This window comes from Sus scrofa, chromosome 5, assembly GCF_000003025.6.
Source record: "Sus scrofa isolate TJ Tabasco breed Duroc chromosome 5, Sscrofa11.1, whole genome shotgun sequence".
Taxonomy (NCBI): domain Eukaryota; kingdom Metazoa; phylum Chordata; class Mammalia; order Artiodactyla; family Suidae; genus Sus; species Sus scrofa.
This window is the reverse complement of record NC_010447.5, coordinates 570,733-594,444: the sequence shown is the minus strand read 5'-3', so window position 1 is coordinate 594,444 and position 23,712 is coordinate 570,733. Positions and strand designations below refer to the sequence as shown.

The following is a 23,712-nucleotide window of genomic DNA, read 5'->3' as shown; positions in this document are numbered from 1 at the left end:
GGGCTGCGCGGGCGCGCGGGCGGTGGGCGGCGGCGGCGGCGGCGGCGCGTGGGGGGCGTGGGAGGCGCGGGGTCGCACGGGCCGCGGTTGGGGGCGCTCAGGCCGGGCCCCGGGCAGGGGCTGCGGTCCGAGGCGCGGGAGCCCGGGAGCGGGGCGCGGGGCATGGTGTCCGCGAGGAGGAGGCCCCGCGAGTGGCACGTGCCGGGGTCACGCGGTCCTGCCCCACGCCGGCTGTCCGGGTCACAGAGACCCGCCCTGGCGGTCAGAGCCTCCCCAAGTCATAAAGGCCCGAGGGTCACACCCAGGCCCCCGCCCCTGCACGACGAGGCGGGCTGCGCAGGGCCGGCTCCGCTCTGCGACCCCGGGGCGGCTTTGCGGCCCCCATCCGGGCTTCTCTCCGCACCCAAGACCGCAGGTTGGGGGACAGAGGCTGAGCTCACAGCCTCGCCCCCCTGGGCTTTCGCTCTCATGTCCCCAGGGATTCCGAACGCCGGCCAGTGTCGCAGGCCCCCCGGCGTCCCGCGTCTCCAGTCCAGCATCTCCGTGGGGGACAGAGGGTGGGAGGGTCCCTCACACCTCCGCCGCCCCCCCACGCCGGTGCCTTCCTCGTGGCAACTTTCCAAAATCTAGATGTCCTGCGTATTTGGTTTAAAAATATTTACTTTGCATATAATTTCCCCAAACAACCCAAAAGTGAGGTCTGCACCCACTGTGGAAGCGGCTGAGGAGGACTGGGTGCGTGGTGCCCGGCGCCCCTTCCGGTCTCCACCTGCTCCCACCCGCAGACGGGCTTCGGCACCCGGCGGAAGTTAAAAAGGAGCCCTCCCCTCGCCCCCTCCTTTGCTTTACCTCCCCGGTTTTCCCGGAACCGGGGCCCAGAAATACCAGGAGACCCAAAATTAGACCCGGTGCATTAATCATACACAGCATTTATTTAGACGTGGCCACACGGATGTGTTAGCATTTATTGCTCAAGCCGTGGTTAAACTACATCACGAAAATGTAAGTCGACAGAGGCAGGATTATACCTCATTTGTCTGGATTTTTCAAGCTCTCTCTAAAATAAGAAAGTGCAAGCCTGTGTTAAAGCCCCCAGGCACCTAATTCCAGCTCTAAGACTCCGAGGCGGCAGCATCACCTGCTCCGCCCTTGCAGCCCTGACCCCTCTGGGAGCGACCTGCCTGGCCTGGAGCAGCGGGAAGGGGCGGCCCTGCTGGTGGCAGCTGCGTGGGGTCTGCTCGTGTGCAGCTGACAGCCACCTGGCTGCCGTGCTTGTTTGGGGACCTGAATATGGCATTTGCCCCCTCAGGCTTGGCTTGCCTTTGGAGCCGCCAGGGCTGGGTACAGTGCCGCCTTCGCTGGAGGGAGGAGCCAGGCAGTCCCTGCAACCCATGGGGGGCGGATTAATGCACCCCAATAAGATGAATGCTAGCATCCTCCCGCACAGCTGCTCGTCTCCTCACCGTGGAAGAGCCCCCAAATCCCTGGACTCGTGGCCTGGGGAACGAAAGTACCGGCCTGAAAATGGCTTCTGACACAATCAGTGTTTCCCCTGTAGTCGGTGCTCCCAGCTCACCAGGGATTCTTTGGTGCCCATGTCAACTGAGAGAAGTTTAGCGTTCTAGAAGATTCCAGATGTTCTCATGGGATAAAGAGAGGGCACACACACCAACTCTTGGCTGTGACTTTGATCAAAGCATGTGTTATTCTCACACTCAAACTGTCCCTGCAGTCTGGCAGGTGACAGATGGAGGAGGCCTCTGGCCTGGCCAAACCTCAGATGAGTGAGCGTAGGTCAAGACAAGACGCGTGTTAGGCTGCAAAAAGGCTGCAGGATGCTTGGCGATTCCAGGGCCGGGGCGCAGGGCAGGGCTCTGTCTTGCATTCCAAGCAAGCAAAGGGGAGAGGGAGCAGAGCTGTCACGGCTGGAGGGAGGGGGCTCAGCCCCACCACGACACAGAGGCCATCGAGGTGCAAAGGTGTGGCCGATTGGTTTTCAGAGCCTGGGACAATGGCCCCACCCCAGAGAACACGGGGCTGTCACAGTGGACGGGTCTACCCAAGTGTCAGTGACAGAGGGCTCAGGACAGGCGACCGGCGCTGAGCTGGGTCTCCAGTCGCGTGCCTGATTCTGGGACATGGACCAGGGCCACGGAACCGGCACCCTTCTGGAGAGACTGGGCTTAAGCACAAAGAGTGGGCAGACCTGCGGGCACGCGGGGGCGGCCCTGCGCCTTCGGCTCTGGGGGGAGTGGCTGCACAGACTCTGCTCTCATCAGGGAGATGATGCTTAGCCGACTGGGCCCCAGAGAAGAGAAGCACCCAAGCGGGTGGGACCCACACCGGCTGCGCCCAGGGAGGAGCGGGCACAGGCAGCTGGTGGGGGCACCAGAAACCCACCACCTGTGGCTGCCAAGATATTGGAGTCCAGCTCCAGCATGGGCCCCTCCCTCACCCGGGGCCCTCCCTCACCAGGGCCCCTCCCTCACCCGGGGCCCCTCCCTCACCTGGGGCCCCTCCCTCGTCCAGGCTCCTCCCTCACCCGGGGCCCCTCCCTCACCCGGCCCAAGCTGCTGCTCCTGCAGTCAGGCCACCTTGGGAGCATGAACTGACCTCTGATAAGCACAAAATAGTCAACATTTGCCTATTCCAAAATTAAACTACCTAAGAAATGAAAACTCCCCCTTGCGGCTACAGGAGGGAGAGGGCAGGCGGGAGGGAGCGGCTTGGGGACAACTAGCGTCTGTGTGGCTGAAATGCTGGCCAGCAGGCCGGGCCTCATCTCTGTCCGCGTCACTGGGCCATTTGCACCACGACGGCTCTCCAGGCTTTCTCCTTGTCAAATTCCTTCAGGGGGCTTCTGGCCACCTGTGACGAGACAGGCAAAGCGTTACTTCTCTGGATCCTTAACCTGCTGGGCCACCGGGGAGCTCCCAGCTCTGTTACTTTGAGAGTCCTTCTCAGCTTGTGGGAAGCCCCTCTGGGAGGCCTGGCCACTGCCCTAGACTCTGGGGCTTCTGCCTACGTCCCATACCATGTGTCTCTGGCAGGGACAGAGCCAGGGCTGGGGCGGGCTCTGGACAGGGGTGGGAGGCTGCCGTGGCTGGGCATCCTTCTGACAGCCAGGGAACCAGGGGCTCAGGTGGGATGTGCCCCTGCCTTGTGAGGCCTCCTCCTGTGGGCCTGCATCCCAGCCTGGCAGAGCAGTGTCTGCATTCGGCAGGCGATCCGTCAATACCCACGGGCTGGGGGAGTGACACACACCATGGTGCAGGAATAAAGGGGGTGGGGGAAGGGGCCTGGGAGGCTGTGAAGACACCATCGGGGCATGGCTCCAGGAGCGGGGGCACTTGAGGCCAGGTCACCAGGCTGAGGACAGCTGCTGGGCTTGGCCCCCTGAGCCCCCAGACCCGCTGTTCTGGAACCTGGGGGGAGTGCTCTTGGGTGATGCTGCCCCTGGGCGTCCTGACACAGAACCAGGTGGCCCTCGCGTGGGGCTCAGGACGAAGCCGCCTCCGGGAGACTGACCACAAGGGGATCAAAGCAACGACCAAAGGAGTGAGACTTAAGATGGGAGGGGGAGAGTGGCGGCCTTTGGGGGCGGCCCTGGAGGGCCCGCAGCAGGCGCCCAGGTGCACAAGGAGGACAGGGGCCGGTGTGCTCGGTCAAAGCACCGCATAGGCAGCTCCGGGGCGGAGCCCTTCAGACGAGAGCCAGGGCCTGAGCAGAGAGCAGGTGACCTTGGGACTGGCCGAGGGGCGGGCGTGACCCCTCCAGAGCCTGCGGCCAGAGGTCATTCATGCCGCATCTGTAGCAGGGTGGGTGGCACCCCCTTGCTGCAGAGCCCGGTCCCGAGTGAGTGGGGCCGGGGCAGGATGCCTCCGTGACCCCCAGGAATCTTTACAAAGTTCTTTTCAATGTTTGTAAGAGTAAAGATGGAAGCATTCAGTCCGTAATATTTTTTCAGAAATGGGTTTGTGTTTGCCTACTTGGCTTAAAAATATATAACATATTTTACCTTTTCAAGATTGTTCTGGGGTGTTTAAAAAAATACCAAGCGACCTAAACAGCCTTGAAAGAAGTGAGCGGGGGTGGGTGTTGCTTCCTGCGGGGCCCGGGGGGGCAGCCCTGCGAGGCTGGGGAGTCGTCGGAGGCTGCTCACCTCGCCCGCGGGGCGCTCCTGCTGGCCGGTCTGCGCCGCGTCCCAGGCGGCGCCCACCTTGAAGTTCACGCACTGGATGACGGTGGCCGTGTTGAGCCCCGCCTGCAGCAGCAGCTCCAGCATCAGGAGCAGCAGGAGCACGTCGTGGGATTGCTGTGTGGACACCAGGGAGTGAGCCATGCAGGGCCCCCTCCTGGCCCTCGGCCACCCCCAGCCCCAGCGTCACGGCCCCTTGGCCCAGGCAAGGGGCCAACCTGCTTCCTGGGCTGTGCCCGAGGGCGGTTCAGCTCCCAGAGCACAGGACGTGAGCACTTGAGTAAATCTGGCTCCAGCAGTTCCAGGCCCTCCCTCGGCTGCTCTGCTATGTCACTGTCCTGAGCAGCAGTCGTTCTGTCTCAGCGAATGAATTGAGGTCAACTCTGCTCTAAGTTCTGTCGTCCTGGGTTTAACTGAGAGTCACGAAGGTGACCCGCAAGCAGCCAAACCCTGCGATGGTGCCACTGCTTGGGTCACGTCTCCCAGGGTCCCCGCGACCACACGGGTCCACAGGGGAGCCACCAAAACCACCTGTGGCTTCGCCAAGAGTCCGGGATGTGGCGGAGGGGCCCAGCTACGTGTCAGTAGTCGGCTTGGTGGGCCCTGAGCCGGAGGGAAGAGCGGGACTGGGTTCTGGGGCAGTGGGACACGGGCACCGTCCACAGAGTGGCCTGGGGCTCAGGCTGGAGGCTGGAGGGTCCCGCTGCGGCCGGGAGGAGGGTCTGAGGAGTGCCCTGGACCAGAGCCAGTGCCTTGGGACCAACTGGGCCACCCTGAGCGTCAGAGAACGGAGGTTGCTCTGCAGACATGACAAGGCCACGTCTCCGTGGGGCTCTCAGGTGGCCCGGAGGGACAGCCTGACAGGAGTGAGAGCCCGGGCACCGCTTGTGCCCAAGCGGGGACCAGCCAGCTGCGCTGCCTGCAGGTGACAGGGGCTGGGACAGGTGTCTGCTGGGTGCCGGGGCTGACACCCCAGGGCACTTCCTTCCCGCGAGGATGGCTTGCCTCCCGGGAAGCACCCTGGCAGCCACTGCAAACCGGGCAGGGTGGTGACACCCTGCACCCTGGACTCCCTTGCACTGATGCCACAGGTGACAGATCCATACGTGCCCCTCTCCCAGACGACCGGCTGGGACTCCCAGACTCAGTGTCACGGGGAGAGGCTGGGGACACTCCCAGATCCAAAGAGGCCAGAGTGCAGCGTGACCCTCGGGCTGTGGTCCCTGGACACAGATGCTGTCACCTGGAACTTCAGCCCAGGGTGGCCGTGGGATCTGGGCACGCACGACGCTGTCCTCAGTTTTGAAATATGCCAGAGTAAGGGCCAAGGTCACCTCCAGCGCCTGCCTCGGGCTTCAGATGCTTTGGGGAAATGACGCCCACGTGTGTGTGTGTGTGTGCACGCGCATGTGCACCTGGGTGCTCCCCTGGCAGCAGAAGCACACGTGGACACACACGGACACACGTGAAAACCACGGGGAATGTGTGTTTACTGCGCTAACCATTCAACTTTTCTGTATGTTTGAAGTTTCTCCTGATGAACATTTGGGGACAAACACCGTCCATCCTGGCACAACGCGGGGCGTCTGAGGACTAACCTCACCTGCTGCCTGAGGCTGCGGCGAAGAGGCCCGACCCCCAAGAAGCCCCTCCAGACAGACACCCTCCCTCCCCGCATGTTTATGCAGGAACCAGCCGGGTCTCTCATGAAACTGGACGAACAGTGACGCTAAAACACGACTGGGAGTTCCCCTCGCGGCGCCACAGAAACGAATCCGACTGGGAACCATGAGGTTGCAGGTTCTATCCCCAGCCTTGCTCAGTGGGTTAAGGATCCAGCATTGCTGTGCGCTGTGGTGTAGGTCGCAGACGCGGCTCAGATCCCACGTTGCTGTGGCTCTGGTGTAGGCCGGCGGCTACGGCTCGGATTCGACCCCTAGCCTGGGAACCTCCATGTGCTGCGGGTGCGCCCTAAAAAAAAAAAAAAAGCAAAAAAAACTCCACACAAACACGAATGGACTCTGAAAGGCCAAGAAAATCCAAGACGCCTGTGTGGAGGGGCATCGGGGGGCGCGGGGCTGCAGGAGACTGGGCAGAGCGGCCTAAGCAGGAGCACAGAAGCAGCCTGAGCGGCCGGGGCTGGCAGCAGAGCCGGGCCCGGCGTCCGTGGGACAGAACGGGCATCAGAGGACGGCGCATGGACGCCTCACTGTCCAGAGAACCATATCAGCAGAACCAGCCCCACCTGGGTCAGGCCGGGTGCAGAGCCAGCTCTGGCCAGACAAGCCGTCCAACTCAGTGGTGAGTGCGCCGCGGCTCAGGGGCACATGTCTCTAGAAGGTGTGAAAGAAAATAAGGGGACGCACCTTGAAGGCCGGCGGGTAATCTTTAAAGAGCTCCGTGACCCTCAGGACGCTGACCGACAGGTACCCGGAGGCTGTGAAGAGCAGCGGGGCTGCGAGGCTGCAGATGGCAGCCAGCACCTCCACCTGCGGGCGGATGAGAGCGTTGTCAGCGGCCCCGAGGCGCCGCCGGACGCAGCAGCGGCTCCACGGCTGCGGTGCGCGAATGGATGAGCTGGGGTGTGTCCGCCCCGCGCGGGGCGCTGAAACTGAACCCGTCTCCCTGTGCCCGCTCCCTCCGCGAACACCGCGCGTCTCGTGGGTTCTCTCTGGGTGCAGCTCCCTCCGGACAAAAGAGCACTTAGGCGTCAATGCCTCCCAGTGCCCTCAGGCCTGTCTTTGAACCTCCCAGGACCTCCCCCCCTGGAGAGCAGGCCCCGGACCTGCTCAAAGGCCCCAGCCCTGAGTGTCGGCCGACGTCAGCACTCAGGCTGAGGGCATCCAGGCCAGAGTCGGGGACTGTCACTGTCCAATATCAGCAACAGGACAGGACGCGGGAGGGAGCTGGAGGGCTGGCCACCGCCTTGGCGGAGACGCCCCTCAGGTGCCCACCCCCAGCTGCCCCCCTGCAGCCTGGTTCCCTGGGCGGCCGCCCTGCTGGGGCGGGGCTTCACCTACCAGACACCTGCTGGGACACTCTGCTGTCACGTGACTGGCAATGGCGCTTGGAAAACACTGAGAGAAGGAAGAAGAAAGACTTCAGCGGTGACAGCCTGAGAAGTCAGATCCCAAACGTGATTCTCTGACTCAGGCCATCCTGGTCACCAGGGGGGCCCGGGGACGGCAGTGGGGAGGCAGAGGGGCTCCTGCAAAGCACCAAGCGCTCCCTGACTCTCGGCTCTGTCACGGCTGCGGGACCGAGTGGCTGGGCGCCCTGCATGGCCACGCTGCCCTCAGACACGGCACCCCTGCTCCTGGGCCGCTCCGCTCCGCACAGCACCGGGGAAAGTTAACACGGGTTCAACCGCTTTGTCCCAGGCAGGGGCTGCCTTCAAACTCGCAACTGTCCGGGTGACGTCCTGGCCGTAGCTGCGTTTGTTGCTGCCTCAGGAGCCGATCAGTGAGCCCGCTCTGGGTTTCTCGTCTGTTTACTGACTGATGGGGGAACCTCCCTGATTCTTACCGCTGTTGCCTTCGGAGGGTGAGTTTCCGTCCGGAGTGTGCGCCAGCTGGCTGTAGGGCCGGCAGGCAGGCTCGGGAGTCCCCTGCCCACTAGGCTTTGACCACTGGGTGAAGGGGACTGTGGACTCCTCCCTTAGACCCGCACCCCTACTCCTGTGTAATCAGCACGTGCCTTTGTCCACCGATTTTAAGGCGCTGGATTTAGTTCTACACAATTCAGGCAGAGGGAAGCTTGGGGAGCACAAGTCTTGACATTGCTGAGGGCTGGGCCCGCCCTCCCCGGCCATGTACCTGCCCCCACCCTGGGTCCAGGTGCCCAGCCCAGCCTGCTGAGCCCGTGACCCCAGGCGGGTCTAGGCTCCAGTTACATGCGCACCCCACCAGGGAGGAGGAAATGCTCAGACCCGGGCAGCAGCCCAGTCCTCTCCGGTGGGACTGGCCACGCTGGGAGGGGCTCTGCATTTGTTAGGGGCTCAGAAGGAAGGCTCAGGGGCAGCAGGAGGAGGACTGAGGAGGGAAGCAGACAAAGCAGGCGAAGGGCAGCATGTGCAAAGGTCCTGGGGCGGCAGGAACAGCGGCACCTGCACGGGGCCAGAGTGCGCCGTGGCAGCAGAGCTGGGGGCTCCTGGCCTGGGGTGTCCGCTTGCTCCTGGGGGCGTGAGGAGGCTCAGGTGTCAATGCAGGGATCCCTCCTGAGGCTGTTTTTCTTTTCTGTTTGGGCCGTTCCTATGGAAATTCCCAGGCCAGAGATTGGATCCAATCAGAGCTGTGACCTAGGCCACAGCTGCAGCAATGCTGGATCCTCAACCCACTGTGCATGGCTGGGAATCAAACTGGCATCTCCACAGAGACAAGCTGGATCACTAACCCACTGTGCCACAGAAGGAACTCCCTGAGGCTGTTTTGCTTTTGGGTTTTTTTTTGTCTTTTTAGGGACGCACCCACGGCATATGGAAGTTCCCAGGCTAGGGGTCAAATCGGCACTACCGCTGCCAGCCTACACCACAGCCACAGCTACGCCAGATCCTTAACCCACTGAGTGAGGCCGGGGATCATGGATTCTAGTCGCATTTGTTAAACACTGAGCCACGAAGTCAACTCCGAGAGGCTGTTTTTTCAAAAGGGTTTTCTGGCTGCTGGAGTGTGAGCAGAGGAGGGGCCATGGACAGAGACCAGCCAGGCAGGAGGCCACCCAGGGGAGGCCAGGTGACCGTCTGCTCACTTGTTCGGTCCTGTCGGTGCCCGTAGACGAGGCGCTGGCTCACTGCCCCAGGCACACCCCATCCTGCCCCTCCTTCCAGGGCTGTGGGGGAGGGAGTGGCCGGGGGATTCAGGGTGGCTGGGGGAGGGGACAGCACCCAGGGCATGGGCTGGGGAGCAGGGGAGAGGCTGGTGCCAGCAGGAGGGCCCCTGGAGGAGAGCGGGTTTGGGGAGAAAGTTCGGGAAACACAGAGATCGCTGAGCACCCTCAGGAGGCTGGACACACCGGGGCCTGATTCTGGTGCCTCCGAGTCTCAGAGGCCAGACGTGCAGCCAGGCCTCCTCTCCAGCCGCCAGGCCCAGGCTGACCCTTCTCTGCAAGGCCGCCTGGCCCGGCAGCGCCCCCTCCAGGGCGTGGCTGCACCTCACGCCCTGCCCTGCTGGCTCTCGGCTCCTGTCCCAGGGGCCCTGGAGCCCTCAGGTCCTGGGACCCAGTGAGGTTGGGCACGGATGCCACGGGGGACAACTAGCCCAGGATACCGGGAGTCCAGCCCGGCCACCTCCGTCCCTCCGCCTCCCCGAGGCTGAGCTACAAGGTCAGGGCGGAGACTGGGACGCTCACATCCCGGCACTCACGAGAATCAGCCCCCGCAGGTGGGTGGACAGACCACATGACACAGGGACACAGCAAGGTGACTACTCAGTGGTGACGTCCGAGCATAAAGCACAGGCGGCCCTTTGGGGGCGTCGTGTCACGTCTGGAGATGTGGGGGTGCAGGGCCATTGCGAGGGCTCCAGGCAGGCATGGGAGCCCAGGCCCGGCGAAGGGGGTGCAGCCTGGGGGCCGTACCTTCCACGGGCTGCATGTCAGTGCAGCATTAAACATTAAATTATGTAAGCAAACTTGGAATTATATCTAAAAGGACAAAAGGCCCACGTTTAAAACAGTACTGTTTGGAGTTCCCGTCACGGCTCGGTGGTTAACGAATCGGACTAGAAACCATGAGGTTGTGGGTTCGATCCCTGGCCTCGCTCAGTGGGTTAAGGAACCAGCATTGCCGTGAGCTGTGGTGTAGGTCGCAGACGTGGCTCAGATCCTGAGTTGCTGTGGCTGTGGTGTAGGCTGGTGGCTACAGCTCCGATTCAACCCCTAGCCTGGGAATCTCCATATGCCACAGGTGGGGCCCTAAAATGACAAAAAAATAAATAAAATAAAATAAAATAAAGCAGTGACCATATAATAAGCACATCGCATGGTAGCTGTTGGGGGTGTGGCCTAAGCCTTTACCGTGGCGTATTCAACCCGAAGTAATGTAAGTGTGCTAGCTTAAAACTATGTCATAAAACAAAATGAACGTTTTATGTTATAAAATTACGTAAAATAACAAAGCAAGTGTTTCCTGGATTACTGCAAGTACTCAGGAGACAGAATACAAGAAACGTAAAGTAATAACGGCAGCTAATTTGCCGACTCCTTTCACCCCCGGTTCCCAGGTGCTGGTCTGGGACCACGAGGACACTGCCGGCAGCGGGGAAGGGTGCTGCTCCGCCCACCCGGCCCACTCCCACCCCCGGGCCCCCACGTGTTGCTGCCCAATGGCCACCAAAGCCACAGCGCGAGGGGCCCGGGGCTGTGGCTGGCACTCAGCGGCCTGCCCGGGATGTACTCACGGCCACTAGGATCCAAAAGAACGCCACCGAGAAGTGGGGGCCTGAGACGGCGTCATCCACATTCAGCGCAATGACCCCTCCGAGGACGGCGGAGATGCCGGCCATCACCTCGATGACCTGGGGGCGGACCACCGAGCGCGGCGTCACCCTGCGGCGGGGCCGGGAGGGTCCCGCGAGCTCGGGGCGGAGGAGCAGGGCGCCCCTGCCGAGAAGGTAGGGCAGCCTCCAAAGGAACACGGAACATGCCGTGTTCAACCCAAATCCCTGGCAGAGGAGGGAGGAGGCCCCCGCCAATTCAAAGGAAGGCGAGAAAAGGCACGGAAAATAGGAAACAAAAAGATGGAGAAATACGTAGGAATCAAGCTCCGAGTGATGAACCGGCTGGATTCAATCGGCCCCAGAGAGTGGCGGCTGAGGAGGACGTGAGAACAGCGCCCAGCGTGGAAACTGCCCAAAGGCAAGGGCAGGAAGAGGTGAAATGAGACGGAAAGACACATCGGGAAAGATTCACCAGAAGGTAACTGCAGTTACATTAACAGCATGCGTTTTATGACAAAAGCTATTAATCAGGTAAGAGAGTTGCCACATGATGAAAAAGAGGGAAAGCGGAAAGAAGGAATTCTAAACGTGTACGTAACTAAAAGCCCAGTCTCTACACGTCTGTGATGAAAAGCTGCAGAATTACAAAAAGGAATCAAAAACCCCCACCCGGAGTTCCCGTCATGGCGCAGCGGAAACTCATCCAACGAGGAGCCATGAGGTTGCGGGTTCAATCCCTGGCCTCGCTCAGTGGGTTAAGGATCCGGCGTTGCCATGAGCTGTGGTGTAGGTCGCAGACGCGGCTTGGATCCCGCGTTGCTGTGGCTCTGGCGTAGGCCAGCAGCTACAGCTCCCATCTGACCCCTAGCCTGGGAACCTCCATATGCCGCGGGTGTGGCCCTAAAAAGACAAAACACAAAAAAAAAAAAAAAAAAAAAAAAGGAAAGGGAGGGTGGCCACGTGATTTATCCCTGAAACCAGGACACGGGAGTCAAAGGGGCGCGCTGTCCCCCAGGACAGCTCGTGTTACCGTGGACACGCCCACGCCGCATTCACCAGTCACCCTCCAGGAATGACCTAAGATAGGAGGAGGAAAAAAGCTTTTCTTACGGAATAGGACTTCAGGACTCGACCAGGAAATGCCACTTCATACAGAATGTTGGTGCTCTCAGAGACAGAACCCTAAAAAGAAATAAAACCTCAGCTTGGGGGGGCAGCCGCCCCCCAGCCCTTGGCACGGGCCGGCCTCGTCCAGCCATCACGCCCGTGATGCTGCGATAAACGAGCATCTGGAAGGCGCCCCCCCCCGGGTCTTCAGGCGTGAGAGCACAGCTCAAACACAGACTTTTTTCTTCACCTGAGAAAATGTGTTTAGCTGCCAAAGTCCTAGTTAGGAGGTGATACTTCCTTTGGCCTTGGTCTCCGCAGGTGACAGGACCAGGGGTGGTGCTTGATCAGAATCAAACTAGGGAGGAGGTGCCCCCCCCCCCGTTTCCACCCACCACACACTCTGCGCCCGGCCTGCCCCCTTGTGTGCGCAGGACCCACCTTCCGCCTGCAGCGCGCCTCGCCCGACCGCGCGGACATGATCACCGTGGCCGCCACGAGGAGCTCCAGCAGGAGCAGCAGGATCAGGTTGAAATTTATCTGCCAAAGGAGAACAGGTGCATCTGTGAGACCGGCTTCTTCGCTCCCAGCCCGTAAACCTGGACCATCCCACCAGCGGGCGGCGCCTGTGCAAAGTCCGGGCCACTTGTGCCGCCCAAAGCCAGGCGCTGGGCACACACGCCACCTCGGACTCACCTATGTCTTTTTGTTGGTTGGTTGGTTTTGGTTTTGTTTCTGGTGTTTCAGCCACTGCTGGCTCAGGGGCTGGACGGGGCCCTGGGGCTGGAGTCTGCCAACCCCGATCTAACAGCTGCCTTGCTGTTTGTCCCTTCCGGGTGTTTACTCTAATGGGGAGAAAACTGCTGTTCACACCAAAACCTGTACACGTTTATAGCAGGTCCGTGTGCCACTGCCCCAAACAGAAAACACCAGGGTGTTGGGGTGACAGAGCGGATCTGTGTCCTGACTTTGGCGCTTACAGGACCCCATGCCTACGTTAATAGTCACAAAACGTTATGCCAAAAAAGTTGATTTAACTCTATGATATAAAGCCAAGCAATCGGGAGCCTCCATGGGGCTCTCACACTCAGGGCCGCCCTCCGCCCGCCCTGCTCACCAGGGCCAGGCCCCCCATAGCGCCTCTGGGCCCACCGAGGTCATGCACGCTGGCCAGTCGTGAGCCTGCTCGCCTGCCCCGCGTTCCCCCTGCGGAAACCACAGGAAAGGCTCCTGCCCACGTGTTCCCTCTTCCTGCCTGCAGCCGGCCGGCTGGCCGGGGGGCGCCTCCCCGTGTGGCCCCGGGCATGGCCTGCCCCCTCCGCTCGGGCGCGGCAACAAACAACCTTCGCAATGGCTCTCTTGGCTCACCACGCCTGAGCAATGAGAAAAACCTTCACTTAAAACACATGCACTTACAAACACTAATTCAAAAATCCGCAAGCACCCCAGGAATTCCCTGGTGGCGCAGAGGGTGAGGGATCCAGCATTGCCACTGCAGCAGCTCGGGTCACTGCTGTGGCGCAGGTTCGATCCCTGGCCCAGGAACCTCCACATGCTGCAGGTGCAGCCAAGAAAAAAAGCTACATGGAACCCAATGGTCATGGCAGCTCTATTCGCAACAGCCCAGATATGGAAGCAACCTACGTGTCCATCGACAGAGGACTAGATAAAGGAGATGTGGTTCATACATACTGCGGAATATGACTCAGCCATAAAATAGGATGAAATTTTGCCATTTGTAGCAACATGGATGGACTTGGAGGGTCTTAGCCTTCGTGAAATAAGTCAGACAGAGAAAGACAAATACTGTGTGATATCACATAAGTAGAATCTTAAACATGCAGCAAATGGATAAATACAACAACAAAGAAACGGACGTGCAGATACAGAAAACAAATTAGTGGTTACCAGCGGGGCGAGGGAAGGAGGGAGGGAAAGACGGGGGCAGAGGCGCAAACTACTGCTTATGAAACAGTGTACAACACGGGGATATGGCCAGTATTTTCTAATAACTGCAAATGGAGTATAAACTTCAGAAATTGTCAATCACTGGTGCACAGCTATAACTTACACACTATTGCACATCAATTATACTTCAATAAAAATTTTTTTAATAAATGCAATTAATTAGTTTGGTCTGCAGAATAAAACAGAGAACCCTCATTCTTTTCCAGCATTTAGGAAACACTAACAAAAAGTAACCATCTATTAGGCCACAAAACAAACCCTGGTGGGTTCCAAAGAACTGATACATTCTATATTCCTGCATTTGACAGTATCTCAAAAAATTAAACACAGAATTACCATATGAAATTTTACTTTTATAAATTTATATAAATTATATAAATTTTACTTCTGGTTATATAAATTTTACTTCTGGTTAATGATAATAATATTAGAAATCCCATAATAATATTAGAAATCAATGATAAATGAGTGACTTTTAAAAATAACCCATGCCGGAGTTCCCATCGTGGCTCAGTGGTTAACGAATCGGACTAGGAAGCATGAGGTTGTGGGTTTGATCCCTGGCCTTGCTCAGTGGGTTAAGGATCTGGCGTGGCCGTGAGCTGTGGTGTGGGTCCCAGATGCGGGTTGGATCCCGCGATGCTGTGGCTGTGACGTAGGCCGGTGGCTACAGCTCCGATTAGACCCCTAGCCTGGGAACCTCCATATGCCACAGGAGCAGCTCAAGAAAAAGCAAAAAGACAAAAAATAAATAAATAAATAAAAATAAAAATAACCCGTGCCTGGGAACCTCCATGTGTTGTGGGAGCAGCCCCAGAAAAGGCAAAAAGACAAAAAATAAAAATAAAAATAGAAAAATAAAAATAACCCATGGTCCTGGCAATAAACAGATGGACACCCAAGAGCAGGAGGTAGAGGAAGTTTAATGGGAGGAAAACTCACCAAAGACTGGGTGGGCAAAAGGGAGCTGCACGGCCGCGGCCTCCACTGAGGCTGGGAGGGGCTGCGGCCTTGGTAAACGACACAACCCCTGTCCACCCGCATCCCCGAGGGCTTGGGGCCGGGGAGCAGATATCCGTCCTCTCTGGAAGGTCCCCTCCGCATCTTCCGTGGGCTAAACCGGCAGGGGCGGAAGCACACAGTCCACCTGCTGGATGCAGGGGGGCAGGGGGTGGGAAGCGGGTCTAGGCCGAAGGGAGAGGCACACACTCGGAACCAAAGGCCAGTGAAAAGGGCAGGTTCAAGTCTGGGCGCGGCTCCCACGGGCCCGAGGGACTCTGAGGCCAGCAGGCCAGGTGGGACTGGCCACTCACGCGTCAGGGCAGGGGCCGGGGGCACCCACGGACCTGGGAGGAGCGAGGCACAGACCGCCGAGGCCGGGAAGGACCGCCGAACACACCAGGGGAGCGTAACAGAGCAAAGCTGGCTCTCTGAACGGACCAACAGGAGACACAACGAAACACAGTAAACAAAGAACCAACCACACCTGGCTCGAACTGACGCAGTGAGCAAGCCTGTGAACGACCATAACCCTATAATTTTGAAAACCTGGATGCCATGGATAAACTTTTCCTAAAAATATAGAAGCCGAAATCTGACACAATAAGAGAGAGAAAACTACCACCAAGAATGAAGGCCGCCCTCCCCAAAGCCCGGCAGGAGAGGATCCGACAGGCGAGCACACGCTTCGCGCAGTTCATTCTTCTCAGGCCCAGGCTCCTAAGATCAGGGGGAGGTAAGAGCTGCCCTGTTCGCTTTATGAGGCCAGTACAGCCTTGTTTCCGAAAGCAGACACGAGCAGTTTAGGCCCATTCCACTCAGGAAACTTGCTGAGAAATCCCGAGCACGGGACTTGCCGGGCTGACCGGCAGAATATTGTCAATAGTACCCTGTGGCCCGCGCGGCTTATCTCGAGCCGGAGCGTTTCACCCTCGGGAAAATCTGCCATTTAATGGACAAGGTGCGGAAAGATCGCCCTGACGCGTGTGGAAACAAGCAGCACGCGGTTACGGTTCGAAAAGCAAGAGTGCCCAGCAAACCAGGACTTAAAGACCACACTTTGGAGCTCCTGCTGTGGCTCAGCGGGTGGAGGACTCAACACTGTCTCTGCGAGGATGCAGGTTCGATCCCTGGCCTCGCTCAGGGATTAAGGATCCAGCACTGCTGCAAGCGGTAACACAGTCACAGATGCAGCTCCAGTTTGACCCCTAGCCTGGGAACTTCCATATGCCGTGGGTGTGGCCCTAAAAAAAGAAAAACAAAAAACACCGTTCTTAGACTGGAAGAATTCATATGGTTAAAATGGCCATACTACCCAAAACGATCTACAGATTAATGCAATCCCTATCAAATTACCCATGACATTTTTCACAGTAGTAAAACAAATAATCCTAAAATTGATATGGAATCACAACAGACCCCAAATTGCCAAAGCAATCCTGAGGAAAAAGAACAATGCTGGAGGCATAACCCTCCCAGACTTTAGACAATATTACAAAGCTACAGTATTCCAAACAGCATGGTACGGGTGCAAAAACAGACATAGGGCTCAATGGAACAGGATAGAAAGCCCAGAACAAACCCACACACCTATGCTCAGTTGTCAACAAAGGAGGCAAGAATATACAATGGAGAAAAGAGTCTCTTCAGCAAGTGGCGCTGGGAAAGCTGGACAGCTGCATGTACATCAATGAAACTAGAACACACCCTCACCCCACGCACAAAAATAGACTCAGAAAGGCTGGAGGACTTAAATATAAGACACAACACCATAAAACTCCTAGAAGAGAATGTAGGCAAACCATTCTCTGCCATCAACTGTACCAATGTTTTCTAGATCAGTCTCAAAAGGCAATAGAAATAAAAGCAAAAATAAGCAAATGAGACCTAATCAATCATGTAAGTTTTGCACAGCAAAGGAACCCATAAGCAAAACAGAAAGACAGCTTATGGAATGAGAGAAAATATTTTCAAATTGTATGACCGGCAAGGGCTGAATTCCAAACTATACAAATGGCTCACACAGCTCAATGTCAAAACAGCAACAAACGACCCACTCAAAAAATTGGCAGAAAAACGGAACAGACATCTCTCCAGAGGAGACGTACAGACGGCCAACAGGCACATGCAAAGATGCTCAACATCACTCATTATTAGAGACACGCACATCAAAACTCCAGTGAGGGAGTCCCCGCTGTGGCTCAGGGGTAGCAAGCCTGACTAGTATCCACGAAGATGCGGGTTTGATCCCTGGCCTCGCTCAGTGGGTAAGGGATCCCGCGTGGCTGTGGGGTAGGCCGGCAGCTGCAGCATGGATTCAACTTCTAGCCTGGGAACCTCCATATGCCATGGGGGCAGTCCTAAGAAGTAAAAAGAAAATTTAATTAATAAGTAATAATAATAATAATAAAGGTTGGAGAGGGTGTGCCCAGCAGCTTTCACCGTTTACTCATCCATTTAGTGTATTTCGGGGGCACCGGTCTAGACACACTGGAATATTTGTTTAGGTTCAGGGATTTTGCCACAATCAACAGTGCTGCTAGGAACACCCTGCCTGGTCACACGTGCGTGTGTTTCTCCTGGGTGTGTGCCGTGCGGGTCCCCGACGACGTTGGTGTATTTCTTCAGAAGGGACCTGCAGATGCTGCGGTTTTCCAAAGAGCCTGCAGCAGCACGTAAGAGTTGCTGGACAGAGGCAGGTGCCTGGGCCTCCTGCCCGTTGGGTGCTGGAAAGGGCATGCCCTCGTGGTCCCGATTTACCTCCTCTGGTTACCAGTGAGGCTAGGCAGAGCTGTCCGTGGGCACCGCGGTTTCCCGCTGCCCTTGACTGTCTCCTGAGGCTCCGTAGCCGGAGCGCCTCACTCTTCGTGTCCTTACAGCGCGTGCGCCCGCTGTGTGCAGGGTGTGCTGGGCTCCCCTGAGCCTCAGCGTCCAGGGCCGGATCTTCACAGAGGCAGGTGGGCGGCAGCAGGGTGCCAGGTCAGACACTGCAGGGTCCCAGCCCACCATGGTCGGACCCCTGGGGCGGCTCTCCCGTCCTGTTGGGATATCTGTGGGGTGCGGTGAGCCCCCAGCCTCTCCTTCTAAGGGCTCCATCCCTGGCCCCTGGTCCCCACCTGAACCTGCCGGGTCCTGCCTGCAGATGCACGTACTCTGGGCCCCTGGACAAGTGTCCCCACCTCTGCCTAGTGCCTCTTCAGTAAAGAAGCCTCAATCTTCAGGGAGGCTTTATGATTTCCTACCAGTCTCCAGAACTTTCGCTACATTTACTCCCAAGAACTTCATACTTATGTCCATAAAATGATATCTTCATTTAAGTAACATTTTCAAAAATTTCTGGCATAAATGTTTTATATTGATTTTCAATCCAGCAACCTTGGTACATGTGCTTAATAAACCAAACATCAAGGAAGCAGAAATCAGAGTTCCTGTTGTGGCTCAGCGGAAATGAATCTGACTAGTATCCTTGAGGACGTGGGTTCAATCCCTGGCCTCACTCAGTGGGTTGGGGATTCAGCGTTGCCGTGAGCTGTGGCGCAGGTCACAGACATGGCTGGGGTCACGTGTGGCTGTGGCTGTGGCTGTGGTGGAGGCCGGCTGCTGCAGCTCAGATTCGACCCCTAGCCTGGGAACCTCCATATGCCGCAGGTGCGGCCCTGAAAGAAAGGAAGAAAGAAAGAAAGGAAGGAAGGAAGGAAGGAAGGAAGGAAGGAAGGAAGGAAGGAAGGAAGGAAGGAAAGCAGAAAATCATCTCTTCTGCAGATGAGGGCAGGACAGGTGTTCCTTTCAGAGCTGCATGTCTGTCCATTTCTGCTGCCCCACACGCCTGACTGAGATGTCCTCTGGCCACCCCATCCTTCTCCTGATCTTAAAGGAAATGTGTTCACACAGGGCAAAGGTGTCTCTGAGCAGGTCCCATTTCCCATGAGATTTTTCTCGGCTGCATTGTTATTTAAACGACAAGGCATGTAACAGCCTGATTTATGTTGGCAGGATTGAAAATCTGGTGAAATGCATTACTACGCGTTACTATGTTACTGTTTAAGAACCCTTGTAAAGGAGTTCCCATTGTGGCGCAATGGTTAAGGAATCCGACTGGGAACCATGAGATTGCGAGTTCGATCCCTGACCTTGCGTTGCCGTGAGCTGTGGTGTAGGTTGCAGACGCGGCTCGGATCCCATGTTGCTGTGGCTGTGGCATAGGCTGGCGGCTACAGCTCCGATTAGACCCCTGGCCTGGGAACCTCCATATGCCATGGGAGCGGCTCAAGAAAAGGCAAAAAAAAAAAAAAAAAAAAAGAACCGGTGTAAAAGAAATGCAAAAATCAGTAAGTCCATCCACTGAAATCAATGAAGGAGTTAAAGACAATTCTTTTCTTCAGGAGCATAAATAAAACTCTCAAAGCTTGTCAAACTCAAGGCCATGGCACACATGTCCTGGGTACCTTCCAGGCATTTCCTATCCCACAGACAGAGCTCACTGACTCCAGCTCTGTGCCCCCCAGACTCTGTGCCCCCCTGGGCTCAGCAGAGCCAGGAGCACGGGAGCCCCGGGCACCTGCCCTGAGGGAGAAGGGCAGGAGGAGACAGAACTCACGTCCACTGCTGACGGGTTCAGGACAAGTTTGCATCCAAACCAGATCAAACACGTTGTGGTGACAGCAAACGAGGACACAAACAATATCTGAAAGTTGGGAATCTGAAAGACAAGACCGGAGGTGGAGAGGTGACGTGAGCTTCAGCCACGCTGCTGGTCCTTAGTCACAAATCTGGAGGACGTGCCGTAGCATCCGCCGGGCAGGAGCCCGCTGGGGGCCAGGGTGGCAGGAGGCAGCAGGGCCGACGGGGGCGTGGGCTGCAGGGGTGCCTCCCTGGGGGGGCTGTGCAGTTGCCCACGTCGACAGAGATGGGCCAGAAGGGGGACTCACCGCGCTGACATTTCTCCTCGAGACCGCGAAGCTCACGATGGCCGAGGGGATGCACTGAGAAGAGACCAGAGCAGGGAAAGCATCCCTGCGGTCACTCTGGGTCCTGCCCGAGACCCACCCCTCCGCCACCCCACGCTGAAGGGTTCCAGGTCTTTCAAAATGCGTTATTCTGGAAACAGTTTTAATTGTTCTCATGATGAAAGGACAGCTGGAGACGGTCCCAGCTTCCTGCTGCCTGTGACCAGAGGCGTCTTAGTAAGAAGTACCCAGAAAGGGAAGGAGAAGGCGCAGGAGCCCAGGGCCCCTCGGGGGTCCCCCACTGTGCCCTCCCAGGAGCCGAGGCCGAGGGAGAGCCTGGGGGCAGGGCGGTGGCGAGGGGGACAGGCGCCAGTCTTGCTTCATCCATCATTTTCAAAAGTAACAAATACTCTTTGAAGCCCAAGCCTATGAAGAGATTTTGAATGAGGAGCGCGTGGCAGCAAAGGGTGACTCTCAGAGCAAACACCCCAGCTGCGTGACTGCAAACTTCGGGCCTGACAGAGGGATGCTACTTACCGAGCCCGCGGCACAGCGAAGGTAATCCATCTCAGAAGGGAAGACGTTCCCCAGGTAGAGCGAGAAGCCCGAGGTCACGAGCAGGCAGCTCTGCGGACGGCAGCAGCGTTCAGGCGCCGGCCGAGGCAGCCTGAAGGTCAGGCGGCTGAACACCTGGCCTCCGACCACAGCCCAACTCCGCACGACGCCGGCATCCAGGCGGGGATCCCGCCCGACCTGACTCCCCAGCCACCCGCCCTCAGGGGCAGGCTAGGCCTCAACACTTGTTCACGGCAGGGGAGATTCAGAACAGTGGCGCCTGTCCCCAGAGAAGGCCCCCGGCGTGCACAGCCTCAGGGACCGCAGGGACCTGCCCTGGTCCAGACGCAGAGTCGAGAATAGGACCCGCCCTGCTCTGGGCACCGGAGGTAGAAACCCGCTGCCACAGGCTGGAGGCCAGTGGTGACCAGGGGTCGCCCTGTGACGAGGGCCCGGGGGCAGCGGACACCTCAGCACACCCTAAGTGAGGGGTCATGTGCTGGGGTGGCAGGCTGCTGGGGGCGCTGCGCAGAGTCCAGGACGCCCCGGAAGGAGAGGGGGTGACCGACGGACCGCCGCCCCACCCGGAGGAGCATCCTCTCTGACCTGCGTGGTGGGGGTTCCAGCCTCGGGGGGACTGGGTCTCAGTGTGGGGGGAGGGCGGGCAGGAGCACGGGGCACCCAGAGGGGCAAGGTCCCGGTGGGCTCCTGGACCTCAGCCCCAGGCAGGCGGAGCCCTGCGGTCCTGCCTGCAGAGAGGGCCAGCCCAGGCCACCGCAGGGCTCTGGCTGCCGTCTGAGCGCTTACCCTAGCATGTCAGGAGGGCCATGCCCGGGCCCCATGCCTGCCCCAGCTCCCTGCTGGCCCTGGCCTCCTGCCTCAGGTCACTGTCCTGCTGTTCGCCTGCCACAGGCCTGTCCTGAGGGCGGAGCCCCTTCCCACCCACGCAGGCCCAGGAGTCAGGCGGCCTGGCCCAGCAGACCCCCCAGCAGACTGTCAGCCCTGGGCCGTCCGGCCACGGCAGCCGCGGCAGCCACAGCTCAGAGGCCAGCAGGGCCCGCGTGACAGACAGTCACGAGCCGAGAACTCAGAGGACGCCGCCAACAAGCGCAGCAGCGCCCGCGAGGTGCTCAGACGCAGACATGACCCGGGGCCGCTCTCTCCCAGCCGCCTAGGACCCACCCCGGCCGGGGACCCTTGGGGGCAGAGTCGCATGGTCCTGGCGAGCCACTTACCCCCATCAACACGGACAAGACCCATGTCTTGTGGCTGAAGCACGGGGGCAGCCTGGACGAGAGCTGAAGGTCACTGGGCTTGGCGTCGGGGGTGTAGCTGCGGGCGTCCGGCCTCCCCCGCTCCAGGGTGGGTGCCCGGTCGTAGCCCAGCTCCTCCCTGCACTGTTCCTCCCGGGCCATGGCTCTCGGGACAGACGCTGACGCGAGCGGCCGCAGGGCTGGGCACCTACGCTGCCACCTGTTTGTGATTAAATCACAAATTTAACTTATCATCACTTCGAAAAGACTCTCAAATAATTAAGTTTTCTTTCTTTCTTTCTTTCTTTTCTTTCTTTCTTTCTTTCTTTCTTTCTTTCTTTCCTTTCTTTCTTTCTTTCTTTCTTTCTCTCTCTCTCTCTCTCTCTCTCTCTTCTCTTTCTTTCTTTCTTTCTTTCTTTCTTTCTTTCTTTCTTTCTTTCTTTCTTTCTTTCTTTCTTTCTTTCTTTCTTCTTTTTCTCTGAGCCCAGGGCACCTGGAAGTTCCCGGGCCAGGGGTCGAACCCACACCACAGCAGTGACCCAAGCTGCTGCTGTGACCACACTGGATCCTTAACCCACTGTGCCCCGAGAGACCACCTCAAATAAGCTGTTTTCAATAAATACTTTTTATGCTGTTCTCAATAAAAGAACTATCATTTGGCTCCCAGTCCTGGGAACTTGAAAACAAGCAGTCATTTCCACAAGCGAATGCAATCGCTTTCCCAGGGAAACCAACCGAAACAGCGGCGGATGGCGGCAGGATTGCAGGCTTTAAGCCTCTCACTGACCTGGGTCCCCCGACATCACAACTTTCGCTTCCATCAGCAGCCTCGGATGTGCTGCTTCCCGCAAGTTGGCCGCATGGCTCGGGGCGCTAACGGGGCAGGAGACGGCCCGCGCTCGGAAGGGTTCCCTGTCCCCTCTTACCTCCGCGGTGGTCCCAGGCTGGGAGCCGGCCTCCGGGTGAGGGGCGCTGTTACCCGGCCGTCCTGCCCTGGGCTTCCAGCAAGAGCTTTTCACAGACCACAAAGGGCCAGCAGAACTGCCCTTAAGCCAGGGAGGGAGGAGCACGCCCTGAATTTCAATGAGGACTTGAGGCAGGGGTCCTGGCTGGTGCCGGGGCTTGTGTAACCGCTGGCCCAGAGCTCTGCTCGGCCCGGAGCCCAGGGGCCTCCCCAGGTCCACTCGCGGCAGACAGGCTGCGGCGCCAGGGAGGGCATCTCGGCCGGAAAAGTGGACCTCAGTGCAGAATCCCACGGAGCACAGGATCCTGGCGGGCGGAGGGTGGGCGCCTGTTTTGGAAACAGAGTTTCAGCCTCCATCCTTCCAGGCAGCCCTTCTCCATCCCCTGCGGTCACACAGGGAACTCCCCCACGAGCTCACACACATGCTTGTGCTCAGCTTGGCCGGCCTGGCCCTCGAGCTGCTTGGGATTCTGACCCACTAGTTCCTGTGGGCAGCTCGGTGCCCTTTATTTCTGCTCACCAAGCACAGGGCACGGACGGGCGTGTCCTTCACCCAGAGACACTGGCACCCACGGTCACAGCCACAGTCTCTGTGTCATGGGAAGTGGAAAGCCTTCTGAAAAACTGGCTCCTCAAACCGCAAGCCCACATAAAAGCTTGAGCAGAGGCTTCAGGTCCGAATCACTGAATGCGCCGTCGTCTTAGAGTTTTAACCCAGCAGGAGGAGGACTCGAGGTAATTTTCACAAACTGGGAAGTCAGGACGGGGTTTTGAACCGATTGAAAAGCCTCCCGAAGGCCTTGATTGCCTCTCTCTTTTGAAGTTATAAACAGAATTAGCAGCAATTCTCTGACCAATGGAACTCTGCGCTTCTCTTTTGTTTGAGAAAAGTGTTTAACAATTTCACCATTTCTGTCTCTTTGCAAAGTTGTCGTCTAAGAAACACAAACAAGCTGCCTTGAATCAGAGATCGTGAGGCAAATGCCTCACGGGTCTCTGGTCGGAAGCCTCTCAGGGAAGATTCTCCTTGTTTCTAGAGGCAGCACTGGTTTCTAGAACAAGCCCCACTCCTCGATCAAACCACAGTGGCTAAGGCACCCGTTCCCCCTCTGTGCTGCTGGGGTGCTGCTCACACTTCGACGCTCACGCTGCCCTCCAGCGAATGTGTGCAGCGTGAGCAGAGCAGCCCGTGTCCTTGCCACGTGGCGTCTAACGGGCACACGCAAGACAAAGAAATGCGTGTGCTCGGTGGTGACGCCCCTGACTTTCTCCGTGATGGCAGGTAAGA

At 58.1% G+C, this 23,712-nt stretch overlaps 1 protein-coding gene across 1 annotated transcript; it reads right to left on the bottom strand.

The window, feature by feature from the left end:
- Positions 914-22,524, bottom strand: MLC1 (megalencephalic leukoencephalopathy with subcortical cysts 1). Its single transcript, XM_003126782.4, has 12 exons — positions 22,387-22,524; positions 21,443-21,680; positions 20,190-20,279; positions 19,635-19,688; positions 19,304-19,405; positions 12,181-12,279; positions 11,743-11,814; positions 10,594-10,710; positions 7,219-7,275; positions 6,565-6,687; positions 4,163-4,315; positions 914-2,868 (listed from the first exon to the last, which is right to left on the bottom strand). Exons 2-12 carry the CDS (start codon positions 21,620-21,622, stop codon positions 2,794-2,796), a joined length of 1,122 nt encoding a protein of 373 aa, XP_003126830.2. The 5' UTR covers positions 21,623-21,680; positions 22,387-22,524; the 3' UTR covers positions 914-2,793.